The 15,818-nt window shown below is 35.0% G+C and overlaps 1 protein-coding gene across 1 annotated transcript in view; it reads right to left on the minus strand.

The window, feature by feature from the left end:
- TBCD (tubulin folding cofactor D) overlaps positions 1 to 15,818 on the minus strand; it is a 522,548-nt gene that overhangs the window by 238,519 nt on the left and 268,211 nt on the right. Inside the window, exon 16 of the mRNA XM_044675187.1 lies at positions 11,054 to 11,083. Coding sequence (XP_044531122.1) covers positions 11,054 to 11,083 — 30 coding nt within the window. The remainder of the gene's footprint in view (positions 1 to 11,053; positions 11,084 to 15,818) is intronic.

Consider the following 15,818-nt stretch of genomic DNA (forward strand, 5'->3'; position numbering starts at 1 on the left):
GGAAGAGGAAGAGGAGGAGGAGGAGGAGGAGGAGGAGGAGGAGGAGGAGGAGGAGGAGGAGGAGGAGGAGGAGGAGGAGGAGGAGGACGACAACAACAACGACAACGACAACGACGACGACGACGACAACGACAAGAAGGAGAAGAACAAGAACAAGAACAACAAGAACAACAACAAGAAGAAGAGATTGTGTAATTTGAGATCTTCAGTCAATTAGAGTCTGCAGTGAGAAAGTTCAGTAAGGAGAGGACAACTCCAGCTGAAGAGGACGATCGGATGGAAGAGGACGTGGATGAAGAGGATTCAGGATTCAGGATTTATGGGCTTTGTATTAAGACTGATGGACTTATGAATTGAACTGATAAAAACTTCATTTTCAAGGATTTTCTTAAAGAAGAGGATTAATCATGGACAATTTGGATTAAATGGTTTGGAAGTATTTTGGGTAATGTAAATAGTATCACTACATACTCATATGCATCCAACATTGCACATAAAACTATCAAGATCTTCGATGGAGAAACAGAGAAGAGGAAAACCGGAGAGATGAGAAGATTTCCTAGAGGAATGGAGCATCATAAGGAGAAAGGAGATCTGCAGGAGATCTGGAGTTTTGGTAAGTATCATACATCCATCAGTAACATGTTGAAACACAATATAGCAAAGAAACAACATAACGAATCAGATACATACAACACAAACATGTTAGGATACATTGTGTTCTTTATGGAATGGAACAATGTATAAATACTAACAAAATTAGACTTAGCTATAGGATAACTAAGTACTAACAAGAGATAGTTACTAACAAAGATTAGCTAATTATTTAGGTAGATATAGCTAGACTAATATCATAGGGATAGTATAGAATAGTTTAGTGAAATAGATATAGTATTAGATTAGGTTAGAGGATAAGATAAGGTACTAATGTACATTACAGTGCAGATACAACAAACATAACAAAATTGCATTACATGAAGAACATATAACATTACAGATCACATATCATGAAATAATGTAAATAGCATGTATATATTATAAATTGTATTATAGTGTAAGTATTGTATATATGTAAAGGGTGTACATATGTATATATTATGTATACATACATCTATATGTATATGTCATACATGCATATGTTATGTATATTGTATGTATGTATCATATGTATATATGTGTATAAATGCAAATTCTGTGAATGCTTTGATGTAATTGAGTTGCAAACATTCAAATGTAATTTGCATAAGGGAGTTTGATGTTTTGTTTTAATTTTGATGTTAAAGACTTACACAATGTTGTGGTAAAATGTATTTTCCAAAATGGTTTGCATTTATTAGTTGGTAGGATATTTCTGTATTAGAATAGGAGTTATGTTTGATGTTTGTTTTAACTTTTCTGTTGATATTTCATATTTGCTGTTGATTTTGTTGATTTTGTTGGAAATTTTGCATTGTTACTTGTTGCTTTATGCTTTGAACTATGTAACTGTTCAATGTATTTATCCTTTTACCTTTCCTTGTTGAAATCCCTAGTGTAGGGTAGAGTAGGATAGTGTTAGATAGAATAGAGTTAGTGTAGGTTGTTATTTTGGGTCAGAATTTTAGTTTAGTTTGTAGTGCACCAATACCAAAATTGTGTTAATTTTGGCTTTGTGCAAAGGGGGGGAACTATTGTGAGGGTTATTTAGTAATTAATTTAGTAATAGTGTTGGACCTAGCAGGAAGGGCTGGAGGATTCCAAGATGGAATGAAGGAGCAGGAAGTGGGGCTTGTGCTCTGAGAGAGACTCCATTAGTGGGTAGGGGCATAACTGTTGCTAACCCTGGGAGATCTCAGAGTTAGGGAAAAACTGCATCCAGATTCCCTGGCATCCTGAGAGGTGAAGGCTTTCAGCAAGTGGACAACAGACCTGCAGAGCTGCACCAAGTGGGTAAGTGGTTTGGGATCTGGTGGACAGCATTTCAAACTCACTCTCCCTACCTGGGTACCTTGGATCACCTGGTGGAGTTGGCTCTTGGCATCCTGTGACCATCCTTGGATTTACCATGAGACCCCAAAGCCACCCTCAGGCCCTTTAGCTGAGCTGACCAAACCTGGCTGGAACCAGGTTTGAAGAAGCTTTCCCTGTGACTTCAGTACTGTTTCCTTTGGGCCCTGCCTGGCTTAGGTCAATAGGATAGTGTAGTTAAGTCCTTCCCTGCCCCCTGTGGTTTGCCCTTAGGGTTCAAGTATAGAATCCCTTATTCCCATCCTTTTTATTGCTTCCCACAATTAAACTGTTATATACTTTACCTGTTGCCTGCTGGTTCCAAAGGCCCTGGCCTGGGTGAGTTGGGTGACCATTGGGCCAACTGCCATTCCTGTGTCTGTTAAAAGCTTGGCAGTGAACCATGGTCTCCCCATCCTGGTTGGTCCTGTCTCTTCTTCAACCCAGTGTGAACCCACAAACCATTTAGTTACATTTTAATAATAATAAACATCCCTGGTGCCTCACCATTATAGAGTGAAGCAAGGTACTTGTGGATCTCTCCCCACCTTTACCCTACAGGAGGCAAGAGAGGGGATAGTGTACAGATTACAGAAGAAACAACAGTGCGAAAGAATCTGTTTGAATGGTTGGCTGAAAGCTTTGAATGGAAGATGAGCTGGTGTGGACTCTAGGTTATTAAACTTTCAACTAATTAAAATACGTTAAAGTTCCTCATGGCATGAAATGCTACAACTTGAGTTTTTTGTGATAATGGTATGAATTTTTTTTAAGCTTCTCAAAGAAGCTTGAGAACTTAAGTTCTGGGATTTGTCTAAAATTGTATTTCTAATGTATTTTTTAGGAAGAGGTTTCTCCATAATAATCTTAAATGCTTCCAGTTTAAATGTTAGCAACTAATGTTTGAAATTGTACTAATGGTTGATTCCAAAAGTTGAAAATACAGAACCTGTGATCTGGGTATCATAATCTCCATGAGGAGCCAAAGGAAAGGTCTAGTATTGATTACATTATATAGTAGTGTTTTCCTTTACAGTTTTGGCATGGTGAAAGTGGGAAATATATATCAATAGCAGTTTTTTTGGTGATACTAGTGAGTGGAATATAATCTGTATCTCATAAGAAGTATTTCATTCCAATATTGTCAAGTAACTAGGCAGAAGTTAGTACTTTCCCTTCCTTTTAGAATAGTACCCTGCGCCCTTTTCTAAAAAACGAAACCTTGGTCTGTCCACTTCAAATTTCAAAGGCCTTGAGGGGTGGAGAAGTTAACTAACTTATCTTTTTAAAAAATGTCAAAGAAGAGTAAGTCACTTATCTTTTAAAGATATTAAAGAAGATTCCTGTTATTACCAGCATCTGGTCAAAACGAGGGAAGAAAGGTAGAGAGGGAGGAGTTTCTATGATTGGAAGACCATATAAATTGAGTCTTCGAACTCAATACTTTGACATACCTCAAGCATCCAAAGTGAGGAACATCCCTTTAGCAAAAGAATAAACTGCTGTCTTATACTTTGGCCTCTCAACTTCATGTTTGTGAACTTATTGCAATAGTGGGGTCCACTATTCGTGACCTCGTCCCACTCACTAGTAATGAAATACATTTTTGTTCTTGTTCTTTTGCCATGAATGCTTTCATTTCAAAATTGTTAGGCCATTACTTATTCTTTCTAGAGAATATAGATCTTTTGTGATTAACAGATATGTGTTCTGGAGTGTGAGAAAGTTAATTTGGGTTACTGCAAACAGACAAGAAATATTTTGGGAAATACTTTGTGACTAATGATAAAAGACCTTGAGGATTTTAATTGGACAACCCAAGTTCCTTTTGGAAGCAGCTTATGCCTTAGACCAAAAGGGAGATGTTTGGGGCATAGATGATGCAAACAAAATCTTTTTTTGGAACCACAGCTGAGAGAGAAGTAAAAAAAGAGAACTAAATCAGTACCCCTGGAATCCTCACTACTATCCCAGTCATTTCCTAGGGAGCTAAAACATAGACAAGCTAAAACAAAGCATGAACCTGCAGGGTTGGAATCCATCTAAGACATCTGTACAAGAAACCTTTCAGTCAAAAAGGAAGGACTTCAAGCCTCCTGAGACTCCTAACATGGCTAAATATCCTTTCGGCACTCCCTTTCATTATACTCTTAGATTTTTTTTTACCTGAACCAGATACAGAATTTGGGCTTGCTATTCTCCCCTGGGCTAATTAATTAATTAATTACTGCTCCAAATTAGGGAAGCACTTCTCCCTTATTTTAGTTAGGCTGCCTCTTTTCTCCTATTATGGCAAGCTTTCTATCATCGTGAAAGGTAAAAAGTCTTAGGTAGGCGAATGCTAAAATATATAGGAATTGAAGATGCTGGTATATAGAATTTAAGCCATTCAAATAATTAAGAGGATGACTACTGAGTTTTAGTTATTAGTAGGAAAGAATGACCTACGACTTTATTATCCAAAACAGACATCCAATCACTTGGATATGCTGTTTTAATTTGGTATTATTTAACATATATAGAGAAAAAGTATATCCTGAAAGTGAACAAGGGCTAAAGGAATCTGAAATTAATTTTCTAAAATGAGTGAAATATCCAATCCATTTGAGTGTGGTTATAATTGTTAAATAAGTAAAGCAACTAAAAAGATGTGATTTTAGAAATGAGAATAATGAATCTCATTCTCCACAAGAGAAGTGAAAAGTATAACTTTAATTTTTGAGTTTAATTCATAATTTGAGAATTTTGAATTTAACTTTAAAATTGTTTTGAAGCTGAAGTTGTAATGTGAGCATTTTTAGTATTGTTTTGGTCATATTGGTACTTAATTAGAGGTTTTATAAAGTATGGGCCAAGGTTATTTTTCACTCTTGTTCTACGCACAAGTGGCATGGGATTCAGGGTTTCCTCTGAACACCTCAAAACCCCAGAGGTATCCCAGGTCAAAAGGTATGCAAGGAATTCCCTTTCTTACATTCCTACAGTGGGGGCTGAAGGAAGGTAACTTTGAACAACACGAACCCTATGATAAGGAGTTTCTGAGAAAAACATTCCCTTTGGTCTCTCCAGTTAGCTTTTTGATAAGCACAGATATGAACCTCCCAGTTTGCTTCTGATAAACATCCCTTTGTATCTCAAATATTGAACTGTACAGTTCATCCCACTTTGTCTTTGTGGCATACAGATCAACCTATCACCCCATCAAACCATCTCTGGTCACATAGCCCCTGTTGTCAAAAGGAAATAAGAATCCCAAACCCCATCTCTTCAGGGAGGCAGAATCTTTACCTGAGCCTTCCTCCCAATTCATTCAACTTGCATTTAACCTAACAAATTTCTCTTTTTAAAGATAATCATTGGACCCTGTCATTCTTAAAGGAACAACCCTTCCCAGCCCAGCTTAATCTCTAGCTCTCCAACAACACAAGTATCAAGTATTTTTAAAGGACAATAAGAACATTTCAATGAGGCCAAAAATTACTGAATTTGAGTATGAGGTTGACAACATAATTTGGTCCTATTTGTACTTATGAACAAATATGTAAAAGAGTTGATCAGTTCCCATTGAAGAATTTGGTTATAGATTTCTCATGTTCTCTTTTCCAGTAATGAAACTGTTTGAGAACCTGTCTATTGCAATGGAGACTTAAGTCACTGAAGCCTAAATCTGGACCTAAAGGACTTTAAAGACTTTGGGAAATGGAGTAGCTTTTTGTGTTGTTCATATTTTGCTGAAGTGGAGTGCCCATCTTTTGGCCAACTGTCAATGTGTCACTGCTTCTAGGGAATGCCCCAAGAAGCCAACTGTTCCTTGGGCCCCTCATGTCCCTTCTACCACTGGTAACAGAGGGTCCCACTCTCCTGGGCACACTGCTCTTTATCTCTTGTTATAGTCAATGGAGGATTACTATGACCAGAAGGTAAAAATGATAACCTTGCTTTATGAAACCCCAAATTTACCTTTGTCCCAGGGGAACTTGCTTTCAAGGAACTCCCAGACTGACCCTTGTCCAAGATTGAACATTAAGTACCCTGAATAAGAGCGATAGACTCAAGTCTTAAGTACTCTTTTTGGTTTCTAGTTTCTTTTATTGTATTTGGGCTTCTCCCAGATACCTAAGCCTCAGGCTACAACCTTGTTCCCAAGCCCCTGTGTAACTGGTCAGTTGTTCTTTCTTCCTATACTTCCCAAAGTATATTTAAGACTCCAAAGTTCTTTCCTTCCATGGAAATTCCTATGAAGAAATTCTCATGATGGAGATCCCCATTCATGGTACATTTTTCCAGAGACTTTGTTCCCAGAGTCCCAGAGCTTGAATCTGAGTGGTGTATATGCACATGACTCTGTGGGGCAGTCACATTGTTTCCCTTTTCCTAATTAAATCTTTTTGTGTTTTGGTGGGTCTGTGTTTTTCCAGGTTGACAGTAAAAATGGCAAGCAAATGACAAAGATGAAAATGATACAAAGCTAAGATAAGAGTCAGAATCCAAAAAACAAAAATTGTGAGATTTTAAAAACATTAAATTCAATAATATTAATTAAATTCAAAAGAGTCAGAAGTATAATGGAATAATCAAAAATCCTAATGTAATCTTAGGTTGCATGAAGAGAGGCATAAATTAAAATGAGTAAATAGGTATAGTTCCATTGTACTCTACTTTCCTCAGAGAGATCATAGTCTAAGAATGACACTGGCAACTTTGACAACCAAGAAAGAAGACAAGAGGATTGGGAAAGGCCTTGAGTATATCTCATATGAGGAATAGTTTAAAGAAGTGGGTAGTTTTTTCTTTAGAAAATTCATAAAGGGCATGATAGCTACTTTCAGATATCTCAAGGGCTATCATACTGAAAAGAAATTAGCTCCAAAGGGCAGAGTCAAGACAATAAGGAGAAACTTTAAAGTAAATTTAGGCTTAAGCTCACAAAAAAAAAAAATCTTAATAATTAAGAGTTGTCCAAAAGAATAACTGGCTACTTCAAAAAGCAGTGGGTTTCCTCCCTTGGAAATCTTTAACAGAATGAATGCTAAGGTTCATTTTAACCTCTCATCTTGTCACCTCTATCTTACTGAATGAATAACAGCACTCTCTTTTATCTTGGGGAAGTAACCTTTGTTTAAGTACCTAGAACAATGACCTCACATCCTGGTCAAATTCTACAACCTATGGTCTGAATTTGGTCAAATCATTTCACTGGTCTTAAGCTTTTTTTAATCTCTAAATTACAAGACTCTAAAATCCTATAAATCTACCTATGAACCATGTCATAGTGACATAGGAGTTAGGAAGCCTTTAGGTTTATGTCTGTGAGAAGCTATATAAGTCACTCAATTTCTAAATGCCAGGAGTAACTCTGTGTAGAAAACAAGCTTACTTACACCAATAAAGGAAGTTTGGACTAGGTGCTTTCTACAACAATGAAATCTTAGCATTTGTCAATGGAAACTATCCTCAACTTCTTATCATTGTTTCTATTTAGTCCCTCATTCTTTCTTGATTTCAATCACAAAATAGGTAATGGTATTCCTTTTTCTTTCTTTTTTTTTTAAACCCTAACCTTCTCTCTTGGAGCCAATACTGTGTATTGGTTCCAAGGCAGAAGAGTGGTAAGGGCTAGGCAATGGGGGTTAAGTGACTTGCCCAGGGTCACACAGCTAGGAAGTGTCTGAGGCCATATTTGAACCTAGGACCTCCCCTCTCTAGGCCTGGCTCTCAATCCACTGCCTCCTCCCCCTATCATTCCATTTTAAAGGCTAATCTCTCCTCATTCAACCTCCCATTCATATTTAATTCCTCTCTAGAGAGAATTTTCATTTTCTCAAGATCTGCTTTCTCTAGGGTTAAAAGTGCATATGTGGATCTTCCATCTTAAAGAATTTTAGGTATCTTTTTTGTCAACTCTTTTCCCTTTTATCTCTCTCCTATATTTCTCTACCTAAATTCCCAAATGAATGGTCAATATTTGATGTTTCCATTTCTTTACCACATATTCCCTGTTTGGCTTTTGATCCCAAACTCAACTAAAATAACTCTGAAAGTTCCACGATGTCTTATTAATCTACAAATCTAACAACCTTTTCTCAGTTTTCATCTTCCTTGAGCTCCTTCTGCAGCATTTCTCACTGCTGACTACTCTCTTCTTTTGAAAAGTCTCTGCTTCCCTGGATTCTAAGGGCATTGTGTTTTCTTAATTTTCCTCCTTTGTTGCCTACTCTTCTAGCCTATATGAGCTAACTATTGATGTTCCCTAAGAATAAGAGCTTGACCTTCTTTACTTTTATTACATTCTTTTCAACAGAGATCTCAACCAAGATTTGAATTTATATCTGTAAGTAGATGAGTCCAAAAAGCAAATATTCAGTCATAACCTAATTTCTAATGATCTCCAACAGCCACTAGAACATTTCTCTTCTCTCACTTCAAATTCCTATTTCCCTATCTTTGTCACCACTGCCCTGACTATTCAGTCTCATAGACAATGGAATCATCTTGATAACTAATTTTCATTTTAAATTCAGTAAATTTTTTCTTAAAAATATCTTTTATAAGAACTGCACACCCTAACAGTGATACAAAAAATGTTTCAAATCATTAATAATAAAGAAAATTGAAATCAACACAATACTAAAGTTTTACCTTAACAACCTGCAAATTGGCAAGAAAAATATTAACAGTCAATGACAGAAGAGTCAGGAGATGATTGGTACATTATTGGTGGAGCTGTGAATCAATAAAATCATTTGGAAAAGCAATTTGGAATTATGCAAATAAAGTGACTAAAATATCCATATCCTTTAATGTAGGGACAGGTCTAACCCCAACACTCTTAGTTCTTTGTTTGATACTGGGACAAAATGAAACACTCTCAAGTCATTGAACATTTTACAAGGAAAGAGGTTTACTTTGCCCCAATACAACAAGAATGCACAGCAAGATAAAGTGGTACTTAGCTTTTCTGGAAATGGCCCTCCTTATTTATATCTAGAAAGAAGTATATAAATACATCATTACGGTATGAGAACTCAAGAGGATTCAGGTATCCATCAAATCTGAGAGGCCCCAATTATACTAGGTTGAGAATTTTTACGCTCCTCAGACCCAGAAGCTCAATTTAGGAAGCTGAAGCTAATCAGATTTCATTAAGAGAAGAAGCTGTATTAGGAAAATTAGGGAAGCTATATCAGGGAAAAAAAAAATTGGTCCTCTCATAGCTATGGACCCAGATAATAAACTACTACGTTTATAACTCAAGGAAGTCATTAAACTTGATATGAAAGTCTCTATATATATCAAAATATTTGTAACAAAACTATTTGTGGTAGCAAAAGACTAGGAGTGGAAGGAATAGATATCCAGTGAACAGAGAATGGCTAAAAAATTGATACTATGTGAATGTAATAGAGTATTACAGGGGCAGATAGATGGCTCAGTGAGTTGAGTACCAGGCTAGGAATCAGGAGGACCTAGGTTCAAATGTGGCCTCAGACACTTCCTCAATGTATGACCCTGGCCAAGTCACTTAACCCCAATTGCCTAGCCCTTACTACTTTTCTGCCTTGAAACTGATACTTATTCTGATTCTTTAAGAATCACACAGAAGGTTAAGGATATTTTTTAATAGAATATTACTATGCTATAAGAAATAACAAAGAGGATGAATGCGGAGAATCATGGAAAGATTTACACAAACTGATACAAGCTAAGGTTGGCAGAAAAAAGAAAACAATATACACAATGTAAATGGAAAGAATAAACCAATAAAAAATTAATATTAAAAAATTACAAAGAACAAATATTGTCCCCAAAAAGAGAAATAACACCCATCTCCCACCCCTAGAAGATCCATAGGTGTGGTACATTGTATATGTTTCCATACTTTTTTGATATATGAATCCATTTTGGTGATTTTTTTTTTCTTCTTCCTCATTTTCCTTTAGAAAATAGTTTACTATGGGGCAATGATGGCAAACCTTTTAGAGACTGTGTGCCTTGCACCATCCCCAGAGACCAAGTCTCTCTCTTCTGAGTGCTCCACCTCCCCTTACCCCAGACAGGGGAGGGAGAAAGTGCTACTATTGGGCTTCTGGGTAAATAAAGGGATGGGTGAAGTGAGGAGTATCCTCAGGGAGTATAGAGAGGGGGAGGGGTATGGCCCAAGAGCTCCACTCCCCTCCAGCTCTGCCAACTATGAGCTGCCCACCTTACACCCCTGTGCACTCCCATTGGGCTGCTGGGCAGAGAGCAGGTTAATGTAAAAAAATGTCAGGCACGGCGGAGAGGGGGAAAGGAGCAGTTTTGCCTGAGTCCCTCTGCCTTTCTAGTAATGAACAGTGTGTGTGTGTGTGTGTGTGTGTGTGTGTGTGTGTGTGTGTGTGTAGGGGGGGACTAGTGGGAGTGGGGCACATGGCGTGTGCTCTTAGGCAGCATGCTGTGTGCCCTTTTGGGCATACATGTCATAGGTTCAACATCACTGTTATAGGGGTTAACGGGCAGAGGAGGTTGCATAGGGAGGGATATTGGAAGTAATTTTAGTAATGAGAAATATAAAAATATATCAATAAAATTTTATTTCAGAAAAAAAAACATTTCATATAGTTTGCTTTTCATCCCCATTGTTACCAACATAGTCCAGATCCTAATTAATTTGCATACCAAAATTACTTTGGTATGCTCATAATTGGTTATCTAGTTCTCTTTGTCCCCTCTAATTCTTCCTGCACTCCATTGCTAGATAAAAAACTTCTAAAAGTCTGTTTCTATCACTTTAAAGTCTTTCAATATTATTTTGGTATCACTTGCACAAGATCTCAGATTGAGTCAAAGCCCTAAACATCCTAAAGTACTGCCTAAATTTATGGAATTCAACCCTTAAAAATGAGAGATCAATGGGGAAACTGAGTAGAGTATTTAGATGCAGTTTAGCAGGATATTAAGCATATTATTTTACTTGACACAGATTTAAATAATTCTAATGAAGGTAAATAGCGTCCAGCTATATCTTTCAGTGTTAAGTTCTAAGGATACAGGAAGTTTAATAAAAGAAGATTCAAAAAAGTTACCATACCTGTCTTCCAACATTCTCCTGGAAGGCAGCCTAGAGAACAAAGAGAACAAACAGAGCAAAATGAGTCAGGTTTGCTTTTTGCTAAACATCAGACAATAAACTCAAAACAAACATGAAGCACTTTAAATGACCCATGGCTTCATTTTTTAAAATAAAGTCCTCATTGTTAGATGCATAGAGCCTCAAGGGTTGTTTGTCATTCCTATTTTTATGACCGAATGCTCTTTAAAACTAGTGTACTGCATGACAACAACTTAAGAATACAAGTTTATTAAGAATTGGCCTACTCAGAACAATGTTCTTTGATTGCTAAAACCCAAGTTCACACTAGTACAGGAAAGCTAATCCAAGACAACAGAATTAAAATAGTATTCTTCTATTTATTTATTAGTTTCCTTAAAAGTACATATGTATAGTCTCTCAATTTAAAAAATGAGAAATTTTATTTAAAGAAAAAGATTTAGCTTTAAATAATATGAAAACACTTCCTATTAACTTAAGCTAAAATATCACTCTTTAATAAGATCAATATAGATCCAGAAGCTGATCCACCTATAATCAATCAGTGAAGGAACTTCATTTTTTTTTTTAAACCCTTAACTACTGTGTATTGGCTCATAGGTGGAAGGAACTTCAATTAGCACAGAAACAAATATGCTAAAGGTCCTTTTTCAAAATGTTAAATGAATAAGAATATATATGGTGTTCAAATTATTTTAAAAGTGATCATGCAGAAAATAAAAATATCTAAAGTATTCAAACTTTTATTCCTTATTTAGGGTCAAATTTTTATCCAGCCCCAAACCTTTATTCCAATTAGGTATGTATATCTGGTCAAACTGGTGGTTTCAAACCTGATTGAAAATTACAGTATGGAAAAGGAATGGGTAATTAAAGAACATTTCCTGTTTACGTGTGTGTGTGTGTGTGTGTGTGTGTGTGTGTGTGTGTTTGCTTCTTTCTCTGTATCTATCTCTCTGTCTCTCAAAATCAATCAGTTAAATTTACCTGTGTCCAAAAGGCATTTATTTAAATTCAGACTTTACATATAGGATAGAAGATAAAATTATTAATAACCAATTAAACATTTGATAATTGTGTATAAGATAGACAGTGGGGAAACAAAGATAAAAATTAAATATTGGAAGTTTTCAAGGTCTTTGCCTTCTACTGAGACATGTATATATGAAAGTATATGGAAAATTAAAAAAATTAAAATAGGTTATATAAAAAGGCAAGGCAAGTGTATAACCAGAAAAGGTTTCATGTAAAAGATAATTATCACTAATATCATTCAGTATTGTACTAGAAATAATAACAATAGCAGTGAGAAGAAAAAGAAACTGCAGGAATCAGACAGGGCAATGAGTAAATAAAACTATTTATTTTTGCAGATAATATGAGGGTATACTTGGAAAATCTTAAGAGATTAAACTAAAACCCACATAAATCATCAGCATTTCTTTATATTACCAACAAAATCCTATAAGAAGAGATAGTAAGAGACATTTTATTTAAAACAATCATAGATAATATAAAACACTTGGTAGTACATATTTGTTATTTGCCTAGGTATCTTAAATACCAGACCCTTACCAAAGATGTTTTATACAAAAATTTGACTGCATCCCATTTATTTTTTCAAAATGCAAAACCTTTTCTATTTACTGCAATAGGAATTATCTATTCAATCTTTTAAAATTATCTCTGTCCTTTTAAGGAGTCATGTTCTAATTATAGCTGGGAAAGATTAAATAGAAAGATAGATACATACATGCATGGATAGGTACATTGGTGTACATGTGTGTATGTATTATATAATACATAATGCATACACACATACATACAGTCTGCTTCTCTTCCAACTTTTTGTTAAATATATATATATACATATATATATATATAATACATACACACATACATACAATCTGCTTCTCTTCCAACATTTTGTTATATATGATATAATATTCAAGTCATGTATCCATTTTGAGTTTACTGTGTTATATAATGTAAGACATTACTCTAAATCTAATTCCTGCCATGATTCCTTTGCAGCAATTCTTGGGAAATAGGGAATTAATTTTTTGAAAATTTATATTTTCAGGTTTATTAAACAGTGAATACTTATTTACTTCTTATTCTTACTTGTTTAGTCTGTTCCACAGATCTATTTTCCTAGTTTTTTAAAACAATAACAAATTGTTTTGATGATTACTATATTATAATACGTTCATTCACTGTTTCTCTTAATATTCTACATCTCTTGTTCCTCCAGTTTAATTTTATTTTATAAAGGATTCATGTGGTAGCTTGACTGGTATTCTCACAGAAATTATAATTTTTATAATACCCTCCTTTTTTAATTGGAGGGTGATTAATTTTAACTATATTTAATATATTGAAATGGCCCAATCATGAATACAACAATCTTTCCAATTATTCAAATTTTGTTTTCCTTTAAAGAATATTGTGTAGTTTTATTTCCAAAGGTGTTAATATGTTTTGGTAGATGGACTCTTAAATATTTGAGATGTTCTGTAATTCTTTTTTAATGTGATTTCCCTTTTTATTATTCCTTCATGGGCCATCATTGCTTTCTATTTGGTATTTATTAGAAAAGTGCTAGTTTTTCCCACTTGAATAAAAAGTAAGGTTTTGGCTTTAGTTACCTATATTATATTTTTACTTAGATTTGGTTGGATTTTTACCATAAATGACTATAATTTCTAAAATGTTTCTACTATACCACAAGATCTAATCATGTGTTGTTATTTTATGATTAATTGCTATTTTCCCATTGTAGAACTATATTTTTATCCCCTATATAATTTCAACTTGATCATAATGGGTGATGTTTTGGGATAAAATGATATAATTTTTTCATTATTTTATTCCTAATCGTGAGGAAGTTTTCCTGATATTAAGTTTAAATTGGCCTCTTTGCAACTTGTTCCTGTTTTTCCGCTTAAAAAGTCTGATCCTCCTTCTACATGATAGATCTTTAAAATTTTTGAAGGTAGCAATCACATGTGGTACGTAAACAATTCTTGTCTTCTCTAGATTCACCATGTTAAATGAAATAAACAGAACCAGTAAAATAATAGGTATGATTTACAATGTATATAAAATTTTTAAAACCAACAACAAAAGAAAAAATTAAGTGCAAATTCTGTATAAATTTAAGGCCATATAATAAATATGGCCCTGAAAAGGGGATAATAAAACACATTTTCCTCCTTTCTAAGCAGAGGCAGAGGACAAATGGATAATGAACAATGCAAAAATTTTCAAACTCATTTGATGTGTGGGTTAATTTTACTAAAATGCTTTTTTCTCCCTCTTTGTTTCAAGGGTGGCCCCTTAGGAGAGATATATGAAAAATGAAGGTGATATTAAAAAATAAATGGTAATTTTTTAAAGTAAAATTTTTCTTAAAAAGAAAGGTCACAAAAGAATGGGAAGGACTGGGCAAAGATAAATTTTGACTCAATTTTCAAAAAAAGGGAATGTCAACTTGAAATCTGGAGATCTCAAATTTGTAGCAACTTGAAATCTGGAAACTCCAAGTTTGCCATTGTCACCTGAGAGTTGTCCTGAAGGGGAGGTCTCAGACTGCCAGTTTCAGAGGGAATAATAGACCTAAAGTACTTGGTTATCCCAGCTTAGGTGGGGCTAGCCAACTAAGCAAATGTTTAGTACCCTTTTAGTCTTAGAAGTTTCTCCCCTTGTATCAGAGATCCTTTCCCAAGAAAATCAACACCTGGGTAGGGACTATCCCTTTAGTATCTACTGTAATTTGGCCACTCCCCAGTATCCCAGCCTCTGGCTATGGTTTCTTTCCCAAGCCTATTTGTATCCTGTCAGTGCAGTTTGGACACTCCCATTTCCTTGTAGCCATGGTAATGTCAATCAAAGTCAATTTCCCTGTCCCTTAGTTCCCCAAAAGGTATATAAAGTTTCCCAAGTTCTATTATTCCTCGGAGACATCATCTAGTGCAGTGATCCTCACAGGGGTACATTCCCAGAATCCCAGGATGTAGATACTGTAAAGTTCTTAGAGCTGGGCTCTGTATAGCAGCTAAATATTGGACCTATTCCTTTCCAGATTAAAGAACTGGTTTTGTACCAATTTGTACACCAAAAAAAGAGAATTTTCTTTATGTGACAATGAAAAAAGAGGATTCTTCATAAACTATAAATCGACATTTCATAACACTTAAAGTACACAATAAATTCCATGTATTACTTGTAAAATCATCTTGGTTGTCTGTGCTTTCATACTTTTATTCATTTGAGTATTTAACAAAACTATTTCAATGGCACTCTATAATAACAAATAAAGATAAAATATGAAAAGTAATCCACACAGTGGGTCTATTTCTGTTCTTCATACATATACATTACTTCTAAATTTGGAAGTGGGTAACATACTTCATCTTGGATCCTCTGGAGAAAAAGTTGGCCATTAAATTGATCAGAGCTCTTTAAGTCTTTCAAAGATTTTACTTTATACTATTGACTAGTTTTTGTTATGTTTTTATAAATTATATACTTAGTTCTGCTCACTTCAATCTATCCCCATCTATATGACCAAGGATTCTCTTTCATTATGTCAAAATAATATTGCATTACATACATAGACTTTAATAATTATTTCCCAACTAATACAAATCTAACCACATACAGTGATGGGCAAACTTTTTAAAGAGGGGGCCAAAGGAAAGGAAATGCTCATCTGTCAGTCTGTTTCTAAGGCAACTCTTTC

This window comes from Gracilinanus agilis, chromosome 4 (genome assembly GCF_016433145.1).
Source record: "Gracilinanus agilis isolate LMUSP501 chromosome 4, AgileGrace, whole genome shotgun sequence".
NCBI classification, from domain to species: Eukaryota; Metazoa; Chordata; class Mammalia; order Didelphimorphia; family Didelphidae; genus Gracilinanus; species Gracilinanus agilis.